The following is a 23,856-nucleotide window of genomic DNA, read 5'->3' as shown; positions in this document are numbered from 1 at the left end:
CTCTCGTCTTTAAATATTCAGGGGGGTAGATTTAAATCTATTAATCATGATAAACAGGAAAAATAACATGATTGCTTCTTCAAGTAAAATGTATTTACGATAATGTACTGTGTGTGTGTGTACATGTATGTTCACAAGTATATATGTGTGTGTGTGTACGCCTTTGTGTTTGAAGAGCTTACCCGTAATACCTGTCCCAATTGACCTTGCCTTTCTAACTCCAGCTGACATCCAATCCCAACATCTACTCACCCCATCACCTTTGACAATTACAAGAGCCCCCCATTCCTTGATAGTAAACTGAGAGAGAAACCTGCCTGGCGATAAGGAAGGCTTCTATAATTGTCTTCTTTCATTGGCCTGTACCTTATTTATTTGAGTGGCGTTTATAGCCTTTGGAATGAACTATTCCTATGAACAAACGACCCTCCAAACATTTCTAACGGAGGCTCTCGCCCCTTAATCCGGGGTGAGTGAGTGACGGGGGGGGGGGGGGGGGGGTCATGACCCCATAAAGCCTGGATGGGTGCTGAAGCTCCGGACCATATCTCATTAAGGGGTGAGGTTGTAAACGAGTCTTGCCTTCACTCTCTCCCCTTACTGGAGCGATTGATTAGTCCAGGGACAATCAATGTTAATTAAGGTGTGAGGGAACCTTTTAATTGTACTGCATGAATCATTGTGTCAGCTTGCGCCTTGACCTTCTTTGATTTACATTGTGAATGAATGGCTCCTCGTTGAGAAGTAAATACATTCTAGATATTGCCAGATGAACCTAGTAGATATCAGAAGATTTTGATATGAGTTTTAGATTTATGCATAGCTTGTCAAGGATGATGAAGAGGATTGACTCTCATGCATAGGGCATATAGTATATTGTGAATGGCTCTTGGTGACAAGTTATTGAATTTTAGATACTGCCAGATGAACCTAGTAGATTGAAGTGGAGATTTGGTAGTCAATACGTTTTAGATATAGACAGGTAAGGCGTGTAGATTTGGTATTCAATACGTTTTAGGTAAAGCCAGGTAAGGCGTGTAGATTTGGTAGTCAATACGTTTTAGATGTAGCCAGGTAAGGCGTGTAGATTTGGTAGTCAATACGTTTTAGATGTAGACAGGTAAGGCGTGTAGATTTGGTAGTCAATACGTTTTAGATGTAGACAGGTAAGGCATGTAGATTTGGTAGTCAATATGTTTTAGATATAGACAGGTAAGACGTGTACATTTGGTAGTCAATACGTTACACATATAGCCAGTTAATGCTAGTAGATTTTGTTTGATTGTATGTTTTAAGAGATTTTTGCATAGCTTGTCAAGGAATGTTAAGCAGAGGTTCACGTGCGTAGGGTATGTGACTTCTAACTCCTCTAGCTGTGGCATTGACCTTTTGTCTACTGATGTGCACAGATGATTCGATCATATCAATCAATACACTTTAATCAAATGAGTCCCTCCGTAACGCTGGTGCGTTTTGGACTAACCCTTTTTTAAACACTGTTTGAGCTTAGGACTTCTGGATTGTATCATTTGGATTCGTTGGATTTTGTCCGTAGATACCATTAGTCTGTGTAATTTACGTGGGCTGAGCTAGAGCGGTGTTTGTGAGACAAGGGCAGATCCCAAAAGGGCCCGGTAACGGGTATTTTTACGAAAACGTCTATAGAGTCAATGGTTTGAGCACTAAGCTGAGACTCTATGATGCTCACAAGCTACACAAGAGTCGTTAGAACGTAAGGTGTTCTTGTCCATAGAAGATCATAGGAAATCCCAGGACAGCATCTATAATACTATAATATGCTCACATAGTCGCTGTCACAAACTCCATACTGACTAGTTGGATATTCATTTTTTCCCGGTGAGAAAACAATTTCTGTGCTTACAGCATTTATACACTATATACAAAAGGATGTGGACACTCCTTCAAGTTAGTGGATTCAGCTATTTCAGCCACTCCCATTGCTGACAGGTGTATAGAATTGAGTACACAGCCATGCAATCTCCAGAGACAAACATTGACAGTAGAATTGTTTTAGTGACTTTCAATGCCACCTTTCCAACAAGTCAGTTCATCAAACTTCTGCCCTTGTAAAGCTGTCCCGGTCAACTGCAAGTGCTGTTATTGTGAAGTGGGAAATGTCTAGCAGCAACAACGGCTCAGCTGCGAAGTGGTAGGCCACCCAATCTCACAGAACAGGCCCTCCAGGCGCCTCGGTTTCAACACTCACCAAGTTACAAATTGCCTCTAGAAGCAATGTCAGCACAAGAACTGTTCGTCGGGAGCTTCATGGAATTGGTTTCCATGGCTGAGTAGCCACACACAAGCCTAAGATCAAAATGCGCGATGCCAAGCATGGGCTGGAGGGGTGTAAAGCTTACTGCCATTGGACTCTGGAGAAGTGGAAATACGTTCTCTCGAGTGATGAATCACGCTTAACCATCTGGCAGTCCGAATGACAAATCTGGGTTTGGTGGATGCCAGGAGAACGCTACTTGCCCAAATGCATAGTGCCAACTAAAGTTTGGTGGAGAAGGAATAATGGACTGGGGCTGTTTTTCATGGTTCGGGCTAGGCCCCTTAGTTCCAGGGAAGGGAAATTTTAACGCTACAGTATACATTGACATTCTATGCGATTCTGTGCTTCCAACTTTGTGGCAACAGTTTCGGGAGAGCCTTTCCTGTTTCAGCATGACAATCCCCCCAGTGCACAAAGTGAGGTCCATACAGAAATGGTTTGTAAGATCAGTGTGGATCAACTTCACTGCCCTGCACAGAGCTGTCGTGTCTTTAGCATCATTAAACTGAAGTATTTAGTATTACGCGATTAAATTGATTAATCATGTAACTGTAATTAACTAGGAAGTTGGGGTACCAAGGAAAATATTCAGATTACAAAGTTATAATTTCCTAATAACTTTTCAGATATTTTATATCTGATCAATTCGTCTTTGAATTAATTAATTATTTACTTTACCTCACGTTAGTCTCATTCCAAACGTAGTCTTCACTCATTCCAAACCCAGTCTTCACTATGAGTCATCCATACATCAATTGTCTTAAATAATTTATTTACTAACTAAGCAATTCACAGAAATGCATAAACAAACAGTAGATAAGTACAAGGAAATGATAACGGAGTTTCCCTAGTGGGATAAACCGGTATCGCGGCTTGGTGGACTAAAGGGGAAGTGGGGGCCAACTGAGATGAGACACTACAAAGTTGATAATTATAACAATTGAAATGCTGATCCTTTGCACATGAACGCTCACTCAATCGGGAACAATTGCAATCAATCAATATATTTACGCTCAGTGTGTCGTCGGGATCTTTGTTGAAAAGTTTGTTTCTGTTGGGAGAGTTTTCGTCTTCTCGCTTTCTCTCTCGCGTGGTTAGAGTGGATTGTTCAGAGTGACATTCATTCATGATTTGTAGCATGGATGTTTCGGCGGTTGTCGTTCTTCGCGTTCAATGATACCGAATTCCTAGCTGCAGACTAATAATTAATATCAAAGACTTGTTCTTATTCTGTCGGTATCGATAGTCTAAGAGTTTAACCACGTGGTATGGTTAAAAGATTCAGCAATGGTCTGCAACCTTTGTCCTCTCGTAATGGAGAAAAACATGGTCAAGTGAGAATTTCTCAAAGTTGGGGTTTATTCAGGAGTTGCAGAAAAGGGCCTGTCCCAGGATGCCCGACCCTAACTGTGCTCATGGGCGGTCCTCTGATTTAGTTAAACTCAAAAGGGAATTGGAGTTTCCTTCATTAACCTCTCTGGGATAGAAGGGACAGTCGCATCACACTTGGCCAATTGCCAGAGAAAATGCAGAGTGCCAAATTCAAATAAAATGCTATAAAAATCTAACTTTCATTAAATCACACATGTAAGCTACCAAATTAAAGCTACGCTCGATGTGAATCCATCCAACATGTCAGATTTCAAACAGGCTTTTTGGGCGAAAGCATAAGATGCTATTATCTGATGATAGCACAACAGTAAACAAAGAGAGAGTAGCATATTTCAACCCTGCAGGCACCACACAAAACGCAGAAATAAAATATAAATCATGCCTTACCTTTGACAAGCTTCTTTTGTTGGCACTCCAATATGTCCCATAAACATCACAAATGGTCCTTTTGTTCGATTAATTCCATCGATATATATACAAAATGTCCATTTATTTGGCGCGTTTGATCAAGAAAAAAAACGGTTCCAACCTGCGCAACGTCACTACAAAATATCTCAAAAGTTACCTGTAAACTTTGCCAAAACATTTCAAACTACTTTTGTAATACAACTTTAGGTATTTTTAAATGTTAATAATCGATCAAATTGTAGACGGGACAATCTGTGTTCAATACAGGAAGACAACAAACTAACGCTACTTTTCTAGTCATTCGCCTTCTCAAAAAATCCACTTCAAATGACACACATTCAAAATGGCCGTACTTCTTCATCACACAAAGGAATAACCTCAACCAATTTCTAAAGACTGGTGACATCCAGTGGAGGAACTACAAACAAGTCCCTTAGAAATCTAGTTTCCCAATGAAAACTCATTGAATAGACAGTGACCTCAAAGCAAAAAAATCGGAATGCTTTGTCCTCGGGGATTTGCCTGCTACATAAGTTATGTTATACTCACAGACATGATTCAAACAGTTTTAGAAACTTCGGAGTGTTTCCTATGCAAATCTACTAATAATATGCATATTTTATATTCTGGGGATGAGCAGCAGGAAGTTGAATTAGGGCACGCTATTTATCCAAAAGTGAAAATGCTGCCCTCTATCCCGAAGAAGTTTTAAACAGTCCAAAATCACATTACACAATTTTACAAACAGTATCATCCTCACTCATTCATTTTATACAACAATTAGATGTAAACCTCATATCTGAGGCTATTATATAAACAGCGTTATGGTAATGTGGCCGCACCGTCTCCCATGAGCTTCACCAAAATGTAACGGACCAGTTCGTAGCTGTATTCTTCACCAATCTTTTATACCTTCTCCGGAACATAAATGTTGTTCGGACCTCAAGTTCTGTGAGGTTGAGGAAATTCCTTTGTTCTCTATGAAAATTCACTCTGTCTCTATACTGTGGCCATGAGGAGATACTCTCTTCGAGGAATTTACGACCTCTCTGACCACAGCAGCCTAGTTGTAGGAGGCAGGGAGAGGGGGATGGGGCTTGCAGTACCCAAAGAGGGCAACTTCATGACAGAGCACTGACCTCAACTCCATCGAACACCTTTGGGATGAATTGGAACGCCGACTGCGAGCCAGGCCTAATCGCCCAACATCAGTTCCCACCCTCACTAATTCTCTTGTGGCTCAATGGAAGCAAGTCCCCGCAGCAATGTTCCAACATCAGTGGAAAGCCTTCCCAGAAGAGTGGAGGCTGTTATAGCAGCAAAGGGGTGACAAACTCCATATTAATGCTCAAGATTTTGGAATGAGATATTCGACGAGCGGTGGACCTTAATGGATGGATCTGTTTATGTCAAATTGTTTGATGTTCTGCTTGTCGCCATGGTTGTCCTGAAAAGAAAATGGTAAAACCATTCAATGTGATGCTAAATATAAGGTCTGGACGAGCAGATAAATGGTCAGATACTGTAAATGAAAAGTCTATTTTTTTTGCTGGGATCTGTGGACTGATGGGGTTAAGCATGTGATGGTAAATTTTGTGCAGTAAGCGGTGTCATTACGCCTGGCGACATCATCGGGTGCATGTGGTGGTTGAGCTTTGATTGATGAATGCCAAAAGTAAAATGGCACACGTAAGACACTGCCAGACAAGTAATTGTGTTGATAATGAAAGCCGAGGTGAAGGCTCTTTCGTGTCTGAGCCGATTTTGCACTCGGCCGACTGTTTCCTGTCCCCATCCGTCATACCCTGATTATCAGTCTGCACACAGTGCAAATTCATATCACGGCAGAGAAATTGACTATGTCCCAAATTGCACCCTATTTCCTACATAGTGCACTACTTTCACCCAGGGACCATATGCCTTTGGTCAAAAGTAGTGCACTATAAAGGGTATAGGGTGTCATTTGGATATTGACATTGTTTTAGCCTTATTCTTCTCGTCAAATGGATGATTCTACCATTGACAGCATGGCAATCAATGTCCACAGAACCCGCAAATGCATCGACCTCTTAATCTGAGCAGCGAAATGAAATGGGAATTAATTCTAGTTCATTAACCACATGCTAAATATTTATCATATTTGCCAATGTAGCAACATCAGCGTTTGATTGGGCACTTCTGGATATTGACTTTATGATTCTATTGTCAGTATTTCTGAATCCACAAACACACACTGTAAGGTTTTACACATGCTGTAAAACCATCATTTGGATCATCCTGGATGGTCAGTCCTCACATCCATATGTCTGTCTATGAATTTGAGTGTTAACATTTCTCTTGCCCTGTCCCTCAGCTGTTGACCAAAAACGATTGCAGGCTGACTGCTTTGTTGTTTGAATCCCAGGTTGCCCCGTTAACCTGACCTTTCTCTTCCCTTTCAGATGTAATAATCGGACCCAGTGTGCTGTAGTGGCTGGACCAGATGTATTTCCTGACCCTTGCCCCGGAACCTATAAGTACCTAGAAGTCCAGTACGAATGTGTACCCTACAGTACGTATCTCTTCATTCTCTTGTGTTTCTCGAAGCAGTTCATCGCTTTATCCCATATTGCACGCTATTCCCTATATAGTGCACTTATAGGACTTTGGTCAGTAGTGCACTATAGAGAGAATAGTGTACCATTTGGGACAAAGCCTGTGACATAGTACATGATGATTACTGCATTGTAACTTCCTTCTTCATCACGCTTAATTTTCATGTAACAGCAATGCCACTTCATTCTGTTATATGCTAAAATGTATGATTATGTCATTTAAGTAAATGTGGTCACTTTTTAAGGATGCAACAATAAGAAGGGGTCTGAAGTGCGGTAGCATGGGTGCTGGGAAATGTCAGTATCTGATTCCGGTAACCTCTATTGTGCAGGACTATCGATTGTGCCCTCAATGTAATGTGAAAAATGAAAGTTCAAATTCACTTTAGCGTGTCAAAATTATTACCTTTATTCCAAACCCTGGTCGATTTTTATCTCCGACAATATCTGTGTGAATGTCTGATATATTTTTCTCCTTTATCCAACTCATTTTGTATCTTCATGTATGAATAACACATTGTCAATGATAATCCAGCACATGCCATATTGGGCTTATAAGAAATACATGTTATTAGATTGCTGATGGGCAGTGTATTGATTGCTACGGGGATCTGGTATACAAGTGAGGCATTGGATTCAAGCAAGATTAAGATCGAATGTAGTATTATACTTCAAAGGGCTATCATCCATACATAACATGTCAATGTTGATGTCATTCTTATTCCACCTGTTCTTCCTTTAACAGTGCTTTTAGACAGCTGACAAGACAGACTTCTCTGTCAGAAGAGGTCATTTTTAATGACGGAACCACATAAATAGCCCCATATGACGTTGAAAGATAACCAGATGTTTTGCAATTGGTCAATTGATTTGCTCACACACATAAAATGAAAATATTGCATCGGTCATCAACTGATACTTTTCTGAGTATTCAGCCTCGGTTCTAAGCATTGAGAAGGGAGCTAACGGAACTGTCGGAGCTATTACCAACTGTGTCCAAGTTAGTCCTTTAGCCTCAAAGGAAGTTTGGCTTTATTCGAAATGCAGTCAGGTTTTTAGCTGCCGTGTTCAATTCAATTCCAACAGAACTCAGGCCATTTGTTTCACAAACACACTTCGTGTATGGGATGAGAGACCTAGGACTGAACCTTTTAAAACCTTCAAAACCGCATGCCTTTCAGCCACAGTGGCATCATAGCATGACCGAAGCACCCCAAAGGTATCCATGGGTGAACTGGAAATGGAAAAGGTTTGAAGTGTGAATGGAATACCCAGCGTGCAGACCGGGTTAAACAGACAAACAGGAAGAGAGGATGTGGTCACTGGAAGTGCACGGCCATTATCATACGACCTCCCACATTGTTTCGCTGACCTCGAAAGGAGAACGTTTTTTTTGCTGTGAAAGCCTGTGGTACCGAAATGTGTCAAAAGCTAACCACATGGGATTATGAAGCTTTTGTAATTTGGAATGAACTGGATGTGTCAGTTAAAGACAATTATATTTGCTGCCATCCGGCTTTGTGCCTTTGGAGAATGGATAGTATCATGCTGCGTTTCAAATGAAACAAATGCCACATATCAGATGTTATTTCATTTTGCGGTGCTTTTATCTACGTTTTCTATATACAAAAATCTGAGGTGATTATGCAATAAAAAGGCAGCCTGTCAGAAACTATATATTGGATTTTTAAAAAAAGCTCTAATTTCCACAGTGGTGGTTCTTATCGTAAGATTATCCACCATACAGTGCTTGGATATATTTGAGCCACAACCCATTTGTTCAGTGGTAGCATTGGACTCAACAGTCCACATCAAATAATGGATCTTCTTCCCTGGTGGTGAATTCAGACACATCCTACAGTAAGCATCCCTCTCTTTTCTTAGAATCAGTGTTTTGTTTTGTATTAAACACTGTTGATTACAACCACCTCCCCAGCATCACAATTGCAACTCCATTTCAGAATCCATCAATACATTCCTATAACAGCTCCAGTACTGCAATACTGATGTGAGCACTTCTCAAGACACTGAGAAGACATAGAGGGCTAATAACTAGGATGGCCAAAAGCACTGACTTGTTGGTGATTTTACGTATCGCCAGTTAAATGAGTAACATGTTAGGCAATTATGGGCAGATAGATGGTATAAGGAGGAATGTGTGGTAAACCAGCCCCCCACACCCAACCCTACTCCAGAACCATACCCCTGCACCCTTCTCCAGAACCATACCCCCTCACCCAACCCGATCTCCAGCCTATCACCAGACAGACTGACTGAGAGACTAATAAGAGGACCAGCCACCCATGGTGTGAATTCTCCTCCAGCCGAAAAATATCCACAGTATATCCCACTGACAAGTTCTCTCTCTTGTTCTCTCGCTCTTGTTCTTTCTCTCTCGTGTTCTTTCGCACCCTCTCTGCCTATATCTCTCTCTCTTCCTGTGGAAGATGTTTTCATCAGTATTCCGGTGCTGAAAGCAGGCACTGTCAGAATAAGTTTCAGCTCCTCTCTCCATCTTCCATGAGCAGAGGAGAAGGGCTCCATCAGACCCACACCTGCAATAGTAGTGAATGAGACGCTGCAGAGAGCTTCACTCTGACCCCATATGATATCGTTTTTATTAATTGGTGATTTCAATTCACACCATGAATTGTAATGGCGGTTATTCTGGGAGCTAGCCACACCTGTGTTTGCCTGTGATTTGGAGAGATGCAGACCAATAGTCGGAATAATCATTTGAGATAAGAGCTTCCTTTTTCTAGTCGGTCCAAGACGACAAGACGGTGCTGAGTCGAAGGCAATCATGCTGGCGCAGAGCCCATGTGTGTCATTATGATAGAGTAATTTGGAGAAACCAACTCTACTTCTATACCGCTTCTCGTCGGTAAACAACTACTTTCTGATATTGCCACGTTGCCAATGATATAAGCCGTCTTTATGTTCGCGTCAGCATGAACTTGTGTTTCCTCCAACGCGAGAACACTCACTTACCTCCCCTGTGCTTCCCTTGTTTAGACGTGCTCTGCCATGCAGTTTGTGGATTACTACGGCTACCCTTTTGGAATGAGTGATGCGCCCGTCGTCCTGTTGTGATGATGACCTATAACCTTGACTCTCAGGCCCTGTTTGAATACTCTTAAAAATGCCTCGCTCCTTCAACCCTTCCTTGAAATAATCACTGATATAACGTGCATGGGTTGGTTGATCAGTGCAAGCGTGTCACCGCATCACTTTCACCAATCATACATTGTGTCAAATCAGTGGTTTGCTCAAGGACGGAGGAAGGAAGGATACACTTTAAGACTATTCAAACCGGGCCCTTGATTCAAATTCTCTCATGTCTCCAGAAAGACTCCGCTCCCGTCAGTCCCGTCCCTCGCTTATCAAAATGTTTGTTCTTTAACGAGCAGGTCCCAGCCCAATCTTTTAGAGGTCAACTCTGTTTCCCAGTAGCCCTCTGACCCCACTCTTTCATAACTTTTAATGAATCCATATAGTCATAACACCTCAGAGTGCTCCTTAGTTCCCCGCAGGGTCATGAAAGAAAACACATCCCCCTGTTGAAAAGGCGGCAGTTTCCCTTGTGGAATGTTTGGCCGAACACCAAACTCCCTTTGGAGGGAAAAAGAGGGGGTTGCAACCTGGCATCGGCCTTTCCCAACTCCCTACCTCCTCTATGACTAATTAGATGGCGAATGTACTGACCTTGATTTCTGCTGATAAATCCCGATACGAGGTAAAACCAGAGCTTTGCTGTTCTTGCACGCTAATAAATACATTGTAAAAAAAATATATTTTAAAAAGCCACAATGCACAGCGGGATCCCGACAGCTCCGAAAACGGCTTGTGTGCACGAGCTAAGCCAAGATGTATAATCATGTAATCAAGACCTTTTTGAGTTGGCTGAAATGAGGTAGTCAGTCCTCAGCTATACGTCGTGGCGCACAGCCACGTACTTTTGCCCGACAATAAGCCGTTTTTATTTATTTATTTCTGCTTCTAATTATTTCCGCATGGACGAGCAATCAATCCTTAATAAGCAGAAACCGGTTCGGCGGCCTAACCGAATCAAGCAACTGATTATTTTTGGCACAACACTCAGCACCTGCCTGGTGCTGAGACGGCAGATAGAAATGTGAAATCAATGCGGCGCGTGGGTGTCGTTTACAATGCCGCCCCCACAAAATGTGGTGTCATTACGGACGCCACGGTCACACCTTTAGTAAACAGCACCTGTGTGAACGGACTGTTTGGCTGACCAGGCACTTTTTAATAGTCAGCCGGGCTCCCTGAGGCCTGTAGCGAGATTGATTTCAAATCTGATTTGAGATGGAAAATGATGACATGAAAACGTAAAGTCTTGGCTAAATGCTTAAGAGGAAAAGACAAATTGTCTGTGTCAGTGTAACCTTCTGTCATTCACACCGCAAGTAATGGCATCAATATCTAGCCTATGATGTATAATTGCATATGTATTCATCTTTATCAGATAAACAGTATATAACTAACTCAGTCAGTCATTTAGTCGGCAGTTGTATATAAGGCATTCACACACAGGCACCAGCATTAGCCTACAGACTGACAGGGAGTCTTGTCACCTGAATGACTATATCTACCTATCCTAATGTGTGAAAGGGGGATCGCAGTGCTATCATATCGTTTGGTGGCAGCTGACCACCCTGCAACTGGGGAAAGCTTATGATGATGGCTTATGGTCTTACTGTGTGTGTGTGTGTGTGTGTGTGTGTGTGTGTGTGTGTGTGTGTGTGTGTGTGTGCAAATATAAGGGGGAAATAAAAATCAATGACTTGTATCTTGAATGTCACAGTCATTGGTTTGAACACTGACAAACTGATTATGTCCATGGTTAGGCTCCCAGATCCACAGTCATTGTGTTTTGTAATTAAATAATCGCATTGTTGCTAATTGATTAAAGGGAAAGTTCCAAATGTTCAACATCAAATTGATCATCTCTAGAACCACGTGAAAATGGTGCGTTTCTATGTTTTGTAGTCAAATAGATAGATAGATGAGTTTTTTTCCGATGACATCATCCAGAGAGACTGATGACGTCGTCTGGTGTGCATCGTGTGATTTTAACCAACTGTGAGCAGGCGAAGGCTACTTACTAAGAGGAATACATACTAATACAGTGTTGAATGCACTGACTTCTCACTTCAACAAGGATACAGTGTGTAACTTAATTATCATAGAGGATACATGGAAAGGCGAGGGAAATTAGAAGACATTAATGCATGTATTTTCCTGCATTGTTCTAGTAGTGGGTCAGTAGTTGCCCAGAAAGGGTGTGATTACCAATGTGGATAAATGGAGGTGTTAGAGGTGAATCTGGGCATGTGGAAAAATGCTTTCCCCCCACTAATAGCCATGTAATTTATCAGGTCCTCGTTCTGGCCTCTATCTTTTGGTCCTTCATGGGCAGAAACACAGGCACACGCGTATGCACGCAGGCACACACACACACATTTTTGACATGGGTGCTAAGTTCAAAGAAAAGAGAGACCCGCACGCACACAAGGGATGCTTAGTGCCAGGGCTATCACTCTGATTGGCCTCATTGGGGTCTCTCTCTGCGATATCGCCCTGCTAATCCGAGTTCCTACAGTGTGACTGGTGTAATGAAGCTCCCTCTTTCTTCTGTGTTCTCTCACCAAACACTCTTTATCGCCAGGCTAAAAGCTTTCTTATTTCCCCTCTGCCTGCTTTCACTTTCCTGCTTCCCTTCTGTAATGTCAAGGTTTCTGGAATCAAGGCATGTTCAGGAAGTGAAATGAAGTTATTTCTACTCCAATTCCGGTCCATGTTCCTGAAAATGTATTTAATCTTTATTTATTTTGCTTGTGTTATTTGCCCCTCTATCGGTCTGTCTGCTGTCTCTCCCTGGTGTATGACCGGTTGGCTGTGCTCCAAGTCTTTGCACCTGTCTCTCTCTCTCACACACACACACACACGCACTTGAAAACACACACACACTAATGCTCACAATCACACACACACACACACACACACACACACACTGGCGGCTTCCTGCACTGTCAAGGTTATGAGAGAGCACAGCTACTGCTCCCAGGGAGGGAGAGCAATAGAGGATAAACGGAGAGGGAGAGGAGAGGAGGGAGGGAGGGAGAGGGAGAAATGGGGGACAGAGGAGAAACGAGACAGAGGAGTATACAAGAGGGACAGGGGCGGAAGGAGGCTGAGGGTCAGGGGCGGAAGGAGGCAGAGGGTCAGGGGCGGAAGGAGGCTGAGGGACAGGGGCGAAAGGAGGCACAGGAGGCAGAGACTTAGACCGAGCAATTGTACCTGTGACCCAACCCCCCCCCCCCCCCCGCCCCTCAGGGAAAAATAATAGAAATTGTATACGTGACCCCCCCCCCCCCCCCCCAGGCACATGCTATTCAAAGCCCTCTAATTTGTGTCATTAATTAAGATGTGGGAGTCTAGTCACTGTGCCCTCCTAGGTTCAGAGAACAGGAAGAAAGGAGGGGAAGAAAGAGGGTGAAATATGACCAAAATGGCCTCCGCTCAGCCATGAATCTCTATTAGCGCCTAATGATACCATTCTGCCACCTCGTCGCTATAATGATGAAATTGTGAAATGTTAATTATTTAAATGCAGATCCATACAGCTGTCGTTCACGTGGGCAGGGCTATCGAGGGCTTAAGAGGGTTACAAGGTCACTAAAGGCCTTTAGCATTATGCAGAAGCCATTATTATTTTCTAATTCTAACATACACTACCGGTCAAAACTTTTGTAACACCTACTCATTCAAAGGTTTTTCTTTATTTTTACTATTTATTACATTGTAGAATAATAGTGAAGACATCAAAACTATGAAATAACACATATGGAATCATGTAGTAACCAAAAAAGTGTTAAACGAATCAAAATATATTTTACATTTGAGATTCTTCAAATAGTCACCTTTTACCGTGATGACAGCTTTGCACACTCTTGGCATTCTCTCAACCAGCTTCATGAGGAAGTCACCTGGAATGCATTTCAATTAGCAGGTGTGACACCTTAAAAATTAATTTGAGGAATTTATTTCCATCTGAATGCATTTCAGCCAATCAGTTGTGTTGTGACAAGGTAATGGGAGGTATACAGAAGATTGCCCTATTTGGTAAAAGACCAAGTCCATATTATGGCAAGAACAGGTCAAATAAGCAAAGAGAGACGACAGACCATCGTTACTTTAAGACATGAAGGTCAGTCAATATGGAACATTTCAAGAACTTTGAAAGTTTCTTCAAGTGCAGTCGCAAAAACCTTAAAGCGCTATGATGAAACTGGCTCTCATGAGAACCGCCACAGAAATGGAAGACCCAGAGCTACCCCTTCTGCAGAGGATAAGTTTATTAGAGTTACCAGCCTCAGAAATTGCAGCCCAAAGAAATGCTTCAGAGTTCAAGTAACCGACACATCTCAACATCAACTGTTCAGAGGAGACTGTGTGAATCAGGCCTTCATGGTAGAATTGCTGCAAAGAAAACATTACCATAGGACTCCAATAATAAGAAGAGACTTGCTTGGGCCAAGAAACACGAGCAATGGACATTAGACCAGTGGAAATTTGTCCTTTGGTCTAGAGTCCAAATTGGAGATTTTTGGTTCCAACTGCCGTGTCCTTGTGCGACGTGGTGTGGGTGAACTGATGATCTCTGCATGTGTATTTCCCACCGTAAAGCATGGAGGAGGAGGTGTTGGGTTGCTTTGCTGGTGACACTGTCTGTGATTTATTTAGGACACTTAACCAGCGTGGCTACCACAGCATTCTGCAGCAATACACCACCCCATCTGGTTTGGGCTTAGTGGGACTATCATTTGTTTCTCAACAGGACAATGACCCAACACACCTCCAGGCTGTGTAAGAAGGATACCAAGAAGGATAGTGATGGAGTGCTGCATCAGATGACCTGGCCTCCACAATCCCCGACCTCAACCAAATTTAGATGGTTTGGAATGAGTCGGACCACAGATTGAAGGAAAAGCAGCCAACAAGTGCATATGTGAGAACTCCTTCAAGACTGTTGTAAAAGCATTCCTCATGAAGCTGGTTGCAAGAATGCCAAGCTGTCATCAAGGTAAAGGGTGGCTATTTGAAGAATCTCAAATATAAAATATATTTCAATTTTTTTTATTCACACTTTTTGTTATTTCGTATTTTTGATGTCTTCACTATTATTCTACATTGTAGAAAATATAGTAAAAATAAAGAAAAACCCTTGAATGAGTAGGTGCTCTAAATACTCATTGATTAATATTTTTCTGTGATACTTTTTGGGGGATTTTGAAAAACGTGTTACGAATAAATTGTATTATTATTATTTAGGACGGAGGGGGCATGACTCAACATTAAATGAATACGCGGTGTTAATTTGCAATGTCATATAGCATTAAGGTTGTCCATATTGATGGAAATCACTAAATGCCTCTACATAAAAAGCGACATTCTCTTTTAAGATATTAACGTCATTTTCCTAATAAAAATGCATAGGGTGTCCAAGCGGCTTATTTGATTTGATAGGGCAGCTTGACCAATTAGATTCACTTGAGACCATGTGCCCTTTTGATGGGTCTGCGTTTTGCATGGTGAATTACTTGGTGTTGAATTCCTATCTGCTGCCAACACATGGCAGTGCAGTTACAGCTGTGTTGAATATTAGACATCATAGTCGGTGGTAGATGATGATCTTACACATTAGAATGAAACGAAAGGTATCGTCACCTTTGTCACCATCTTCTCCATCACAGCCATCAACACATGACACTTTGTCCACCATATATATTTACAGGAATAACAACTAGGAATCTATTTCTGGGATAATTGTATACGACCTCTGCTTCAGCAGATAGCAGGAAAGACCTTGCTGTTTGTGCCCTTGGCCAAATATGAAAATAGACAATGAATATATCTACTCTAGTGCAGCAGAGGCTGTGTTTGGCCTGGAAGCCATTTTACATTCACTCCCCTGTGCCGGAAGGTCATACGTTGTATCGCTGAAGACTTCTGCTCCTGTTCTACGTCGAAGCTGTTGTCGATCCAACGCTAGTAGGGTTCATAGGGGTTAGTCCTCTTTTTGACCAAGATAAATGTACTGCTAAAAGTTGTTGAAGTGACATTTCTGTATGATACTCTCTCTGAACTGTCTAAATGCGTTGCTATCCATGGCATATCAGTCTGATTTGGAGAGGATATATCCATAAACCATTCTGCTTTGAGAAGATCGCTTGGCTGTGCCAGTCCACTTAGCACACTCTGTTTTACATTGTCTTCTGTTTCTTTCCCTCTGCACTTATCTTGGAGAGGGGAAGGGAGAGCGGGAGGAAGAGAGAGTAGAGTGCATTTTAATGACTCGATGACAACCATGAGCAAAATCGTATTAAGGTCACAATGGGGTAGGCGCCTTTTCATATGAATCAATTCTCCCGTCTCTCCATATTCCCTCCTTCATTCCATTCTTTTATCTTAGTGCCACTGAACTTAGATATTCCGGCTACGTCGCTAGTATCCCAACCACGCTGCCGCTGGATAAATAATCTCAAACAGCCCGAGAGATTTCATGTTTGACCTTGGGGACGTACACAGAAGATTCCGTCCTGACGAGCGATGACAGGAAACATGGGTAACGCGTATCCACGGACGTGGCTGCGTATTGCGACGAGGATCCCCGGCGTGTCCCGCTGCTACTTGGTCGCCCGTCGCTTCGCCATCCCGCCATCTCTTAAAGCGCTAATGGGCTTTGTTATAGACCGTTACCCTACCTCGCAACCGCTAGCGATCACTCAAACAAATACAGTAACACCCTGCCTTTATGTTGTGTGGTTGCTAATGGTCTGGTGGAAGATTAGAGTTTAATGTGAGAGGTTGACATTGTCTGTTTACCTAGATTCAGTTCGTAATGTGTGCTGTTAAATGATAATTGTTTGAGATCAACTACATTGCTGTCAGACTGCACAGAATCACTGATCTGGAAATCAACTTGCACCCCAAACTACTCATTTTCGATGGAGGTTCTCTGTTGAGCATGCTGAAACATCTGGGGAAACAAGCCCTCAATAATCAAGATGAGTTCTCGCCTTTGCTCCGACTGATTCCCTCAAACACGCTGTGTTTGTGTTCTGTTTGCTCGTCCATTCCCAGTTTCAAGCTGTGGTCATCATTGATATACTGTAGCTGAAATATGGCTGAATTGATCATTCCTAACGCTTCGTGAAGATCAAGACGAAACAACAAGGGATCAGAATATATTGAGTTGCCATATCAACGGTGCGTGGTCAGGCACAGTATGAGTCTTTTTGAAAACAGAATGGAATCTTCTCTCTCAATCACGCCTCCCCCTCTCTCTTCCCCTTTTGTTCTTGTTCTTCAATGTATCTCTGTGCCTTTCTCTCTTCCTCAATATCCAGTTTTGACTCACTTTCTTTCTTTCTGTGCTTCACTCTCTTCCTCTCCTTCCCTCTCTCTGTTTTTATTAATTTATTTCTGACTCTCTCTGTGCCTCACTCTCATCTCTCCCCCTTTCATTTCCCTCACTCTGTGCCCCGCCCCCTCTCTCTCTTCCCCTCAGTTTTGAAGAGGAACTGCCCTGCTAACTGGGGTTAATTTGTTTTTATTAGATCTAGCATTAGGGGAGGGGAGCAGTCCCATGGGGGCAGATGCCTGTCCTGCCGTTAACCCCACCAGGGAACCAGCCCCTTATAGACTAGAACCTTATGGAGTATTTATTTTAGTTGATTTATTTAACCTTTATTTAACTAGGCAGGTCAGTTAAGAACAAATTCTTATTTACAGTGACGGCCTACCAAAAGGCCTCCTGCGGGGATCGGGGCTGGGATTAAAAATAAATTAAATAAAAATATAGGACAAAACACACATCACGACAAGAGAGACACCACACCACAACACTACATAAAGAAAGACTTAAGACAACAACATAGCATGGCAGCAACACATGAAAACACAACATGGTAGCAACACAACATGGAAGCAGCACAAAACAGGGTACAAAAATTGTTGGGCACAGACAACAGCACAAAGGGCAAGAAAGTAGAGACAAGAATACATCACACAAAGCAGCCACAACTGTCAGTAATAGTATTAATGATTGAGTCTTTGAATGAAGAGATTGAAAAAACTGTCCAGTTTGAGTGTTTTGTTGCAGCTCGTTCCAGTCGCTAGCTGCAGCGAACTGAAAAGACGAGCGAACCAGGGATGTGTGCGCATTGGGGACCTTTAGCAGATTGTGACTGGCAGAACGGGTGTTGTATGTGGAGGATGAGGGCAGCAGTAGATATCTCAGATAGGGGGAAGTGAGGCCTAAGAGGGTGTAGGGTGAAGTTGCTTTTACTTTTATTTTTACAGAAACGGTGCACGTTAATCAACATTTTGGGAAAATGTCGGTTTTAGCCAGCCGGCTCATTTTCCACCACAGTCCCTTATTACACTCACTAATGTTTAAAGTTAGAATTGGGGGAGGAGAAGCTGATCCAAGATCTTTACCTCGTGGAAACTTTGAAGCACAGACCACAGGGACAGCAAATACATGTCTAGTTAATCATGTCGTTTTTAAGTGCAACAATTGCTGCAATCATTTAGCTACATACGGTATTTTTATTACATTTAGACTTGCTTGCTCGTCTTAGACCAGCAAACAGACCCTTCTATTCCAGCATACACTGACTAGAGGCATCTACAACAATGATTATTGAATAAAGTTCAAATTCAAACTGTACAGTAATATTACACTTAGTCTCACTGGACAGGCTTTGACACGCACGGCTGGCGAACAGGGCTACATGCCACTACGTTAAAGTCCCGCCACTCCTCACCAGAAGACCATACAATTAGTGTATACAATGAGGAGGTTGAATAGAAGCATGAATCCATACCTAACACAAGTGAATCATACAAAAACATAGACATTGTTGGTCTGTCTGTCTGGCTTCCCTAGCATAGATAGGCACAGGTTTGCAGTTGTTTGCTGTCGTTATGATTGATTCAACAATTACTCGTGATGGTTGTCGACAGTTTCGCATCTGCAAAGGGAATTTGCCATATGAACAAATGGTTTCATTTGCGTCCCTTCTCTCTTGCTAGCACTATAATGTAGGTGGCCATATGCTGTTAATTGTTATAGCCTTATCAACCCACAGGTGATAAATCACCAGTTATCAATTTAAAGAAAATGTGTTTTTGTTCTTCCAATCTGCACATGATGCACTCGTGTTCCCTCTCGTGTGACTCCTGAACGAGCGTTCAGCCAGACTGAAGGAGTCTACATGGAATGCAACCGTATGTTCTGCCGTTTTTAATGAACGCCTCTGGAGTTAACTTCTGGACAAGTCATTTAGCGTTTTTTTTCTTTCTCTCTCTCTCCCTCCCTCCCTCCAACTTGGAGTTCTCATTGCTTCAAAGCCGTGTTCACACTTCTAAAGATATTACTTAATCTCACTTTTCTCCCACAGGCTGTGTGTGACGAGTGACACATTTCCTTCCCGGAGATTTGTTATTGAATGTTTGGTCACAACTACTCTGCTACTGACTAACCTCATGATCCACTGTGCTATTGTTCCAATGTGTTTGACCTGCTGAGGTAAACTTGCCAATTATCGCATCATTAATCTATTCTGTATCTCTCTCTCTTCTTTTCTCTCCTCATGCCTAAAATAGAAGTGGAACAAAAAGGTAACTAAATGCCCACTCCTTTATTTCACCTAGAGTTCACTGGGATTCATGCTTTGCTTGGTGATGGGGGTTGCCATAGCAGCTTTTCTCTTGTGTTATCCATCTGCTTTTTAATGACCTTCTCATGTCTGCTAATTTAATCTGTCTACTGGTAGTGATAACCATGTCTGTAATGTTCTTTCTCATAAAAAAGGTGGGGTCCAACATCAAGTAATATCATTGGTGATGGAAATTGTGGCTTCCATTTTTTTTATTTTTTTTATGTAAAAGGCGCTAGTGTCAATCAATCTAGACTAAAACACTGCCAACACTTGTAAGGAAACTTGTAGAATACAGAACCTATGATGAAATTCTATGAAGTTCATGCCAAGCAAAGATTTTTTCAATAGTACAGATACAAGTCACATTTTAATGTTTAGAATTGTTCGGTTTTGACAATATCACTGCATTTACATTGTCAAAATGTCCCTTAGGCATCCGTTTTACTATGGTATCTTTCTACCGTAATACACTTCACATGCACCCCACTCCATATCTTTCATTCACTATCTTTATATATCCAGAACATTCTATTTCCGAGGTAATTGAAAGTTATTCTGTTCATGTTACTCAGCTGCAGCATATTAAAAACCAGATGTGTGGACACCAATCAATAGCCTCGCTCAATAAACTGTCAGAATTTCAGATTATAGGCCTAACATGCTGTAACCTTCAGTGACTCCCAGTCAATATGGCAGAATGTACTAAGACACCCATACGTTAATATATTTGATAGTACATGATAGTACATGATAATCTACTACTGTACCTGAGCCCGAGCCCCGGTTTGGTGGAAGTAGTTGTTGTTTTTATGTTTTGGCCCTGGCCCTTGAGAAATCAAGTCATGTTTAAGTTCAGGGCGCACCGATAGAACCAATATCCACATCAACATTTTGACACTCGCATAAAATGTCTTTGGCTAAAATGTTATGTTGAGCTATAACCTTTTCACAACCTGGCCTCAGAGCATTTCATATTAGTATGTATACTACCAGTTAAAAGTTTTAGAACATCTACTCATTCAAGGTTTTTTCTTTATTTTTTACTATTTTCTACATTGTAGAATAATAGTGAAGACCTGAAAACTATGAAATGACACATATGGAATCATGTAGTGTCCAAAAAAGTGTGGAAAGTGTGGAAACAAATCAAAATGTATTTGACATTCTTCAAATTGCCACCCTTCGCCTTTGCTTTGCACACTCTTGGAATTCTCTCAACCAGCTTCATGAGGATGCCTCCTGGAATGCATTTCAATGAACAGGTGTGCCTTGTAAAATGTTAATTTGTGGAATTTATTTTAATGCGTTTGAGCAATCAGTTGTGTTTTGACAAGGTAGGTAGGGGGTATATAGAAGATTGTCCTATTTGGTAAAAGACCAAGTTCATATTATGGCAAGAACAGCTGAAATAAGCAAAGAGAAATTACAGTCCATCATTACATTAAGACATGAAGGTCAGTCAATCCAGAAAATTTCAAGAACTTTGAAAGTGCAGTTGCAAAAACCATCAAGTGCTATGATGAAACAGGCTCTCATGAGGACCGCCACAGGAATGGAAGACCCCAACTACTCAGAGGAGTCCTTCATGGTCAAATTGCTTCAAAGAAACCACAACTAAAGGACACCAATAAGAAGAGACATGCTTTGGCAGAGAAACACGATCAATGGAAATTAGACCATTGGAAGTGGAAGTTATGTGCTTTGGTCTGGATTCTAAATTGATGATTTTTGGTTCCAACCACTATGTATTTGTGAGGCGCGGTGTGCATGAATGGATGATCTCTGCATGTGTATTTCCCACCGTAAAGCATGGAGGAGTAGGTGTTATGGTGTGGGGGTGCTTTACTGGTGACACTGTCTGTGATTTAGAATTCAAGGCACACTCAACCAACGGGCTACCACAGCATTCAGCAGCAATACACCATCACATCTGATTTGGGCTTAGTGGCATGTCATTTGTTTTTCAACAGGACAATGACACAACAAACCTCCAGGCTGTGTAAGGGTGTAAGGGCTATTTTACCAAGAAGGAGAGTGAAGGAGTGCTGCATCAGATGACCGGGCCTCCACAATCCCCCGACCTCAACCAAATTGAGATGGTTTTGGATGAGTCGGACCGCAGAGTGAAGGAAAAGCAGTCAACAAGTGCTCAGCATGTGTGGAAACTCCTTCAATACTGTTGAGAAAGCATTCCAGGTGAAGATAGTTGAGAGAATGCCAAGAGTGTGCCAAGCTGTCATCAAGGCAAAGGGTGGCTACTTTGAAGAATCTCAAATATAAAATATATTTTGATTTGTTTAACACTTTTTTTTGGTTACTACATGATTCCATATGTGTTATTTCATAGTTTTGATGTCTTCACTATTATTCTACAATGTAGAAAATAGTAAAAATAAAGAAAAAGATTAGAATGTTTTAACATTTTGGACCGGTAGAGTACGTAAATCCGAGACACTCAATTTAGTATGATATGTTATATTTGGTATGGTTACATAAAACCAATGGTTACTTAAGGCAAAAACTATTGAAAGTAGGCTGGTTGCGAGTTCAAATCGCATCACAGACAACTTTAGCATTTTAGCTAATTAGCAACTGTTCAACTGCTTACTACTTTATATCTGTTTTAAAACAATTTAGCATGTTAGCTAACCCTTCCCCTAACCATAACCCTTTTAACTAACTCTTCCCCTAACCCTAAACTTAACCCTTTAACCGAACTCCTAAACGTAACCCTAACCCCTAGCTTAGCTAACGTTAGCGAGCTATCTCGATTTCGTAATATATCACACGTTTAGCAAATTCGTAACATATTGTGCGTTTTGCAAAAACATATAAGACTTGTAATTCATAACATATCATATGAAATGGGTTATGGACATCCACAAATTAATACATACCATACGTAACATATCATAGTAAATGGAGTGCCTCGGATTTCCATACAGAATAAAATGAAATGCTCTGAGACCAGGTTATGTTTTAACCATAGACTGAAATAAATTATCCCAGAAGTGTTCCATACGCACAAAAAGCTTATTTTTCACAAATGTGTTTACATTCCTGTTTGTGAGCATTTCTCTTTTGCCAAGATATTCCATCCACCTAACAAGTGTGGCATACCAAGAAGCTGATTAAACAGCATGGTCATTACACAGGTGCACCTTGTGCTGGGGACAATTAAACAGCCACTCTAAAATGTGCTGTTTTGTCACACAACACAATGCCACAGATGTCTCAAAAAGTTTTTAGGGAGCGTGCAATTGGCATGCTGACTGCAGGAATGTCCACCAGAGCTGTTGCGAGAAAATGTAATGTTAATTTCTCTACCATATGCTGCCTCCATCATTGTTTTAGAGAATTTGGCAGTACGTCGAACCGGACTCACAAACGCAGACCACATGTAACCACGCCAGCCTAGGACCTCCACATCTGTCTCTCAAGTGGTTGGGCCTATGCCCTCCCAAGCCCACCCATGTCTGCACCCCTGCCCAGTCATGTGAAATCCATATACAAGGCCCTAATGAATTTATCTCAATTGATGGGTTTCATTATATGAACTGTAACTCAGTAAAATCGTAGAAATTGATGCATGTTGCGTTTATATTTTTGTTCAGTATACATATAGGATCATATAGGCTTCATAAGATCTCTGTGGTTTCAACTGCTGTCTACCAGCTATGCTATGTAGTACCCTAGTTTAACCACTGAATCAGTCATTTGCAGTTGTTCACAGTAGAGTTCCCGCTAAATAGCTAGATGATGCAAATGTCGGTAATTGAAGAAAAGAGGAGCATATCTGACCAATGAACGCTTGTAATTATCACCAATTATTATTGTTAAGTCGTGTTTTCTCTCGCCGCCACTTGTTAATTCCTTGTTTCCTTTCTAATAACCTTCACTGTCACTTACCTCCTTGTCTGGGGTGTTGGGATCCATTTCTAACGGCCTCCTCAAAAGCTCTACGTACGTCCCAAATGACATCCTCCTCCCTATATAGTGCATTACTTTCAACCAGAGCTTACATTTGGATCAGTGTGTGATATGGGATGCAACCAGCCCAGTTTCTGTCCTGTCATTAGAGGAATACCGACCGGGCACATTAGATTTCGAAAGCCTTCTTAAACCGTAGAGACCCTCTTAGCGTTTTTGTGCTTGTCTAGATGCGTGCCAAGGGAGGCGTGCTGTCGACAGCTGGAACCACCATATATTATTCACATGCAAGTAGATAACATGTTTAATCTTAAGAGGTTACAGAGGAGTAAGGCTTGTTTTTCTTCTCCGAGCCCACTGCTTTCACCTCCGCCCAAATCCCCGGGAAGAACCTGTCACCGACTGTGTCCGCTTCCTCGCCCGTCAGAATCATAGAAGCTTTCGCACACGTTCTGTTTTTGTTATTGTTCGTGTACCGCAC

General features: G+C 41.8%; 1 protein-coding gene across 2 annotated transcripts in view; it reads left to right on the top strand.

Moving 5' to 3' along the window:
- Positions 1-23,856, top strand: part of LOC139378979 (adhesion G protein-coupled receptor L3-like) — a 300,766-nt gene that overhangs the window by 132,824 nt on the left and 144,086 nt on the right. For both annotated transcript variants that reach the window (XM_071121642.1, XM_071121641.1), the window contains exon 5: positions 6,538-6,647. In XM_071121642.1, coding sequence (XP_070977743.1) covers positions 6,538-6,647 — 110 coding nt within the window. The remainder of the gene's footprint in view (positions 1-6,537; positions 6,648-23,856) is intronic.

The sequence above is a fragment of the Oncorhynchus clarkii genome, chromosome 21 (genome assembly GCF_045791955.1).
Source record: "Oncorhynchus clarkii lewisi isolate Uvic-CL-2024 chromosome 21, UVic_Ocla_1.0, whole genome shotgun sequence".
Taxonomy (NCBI): domain Eukaryota; kingdom Metazoa; phylum Chordata; class Actinopteri; order Salmoniformes; family Salmonidae; genus Oncorhynchus; species Oncorhynchus clarkii.
This window is presented reverse-complemented; position numbering and strand designations above follow the sequence as displayed.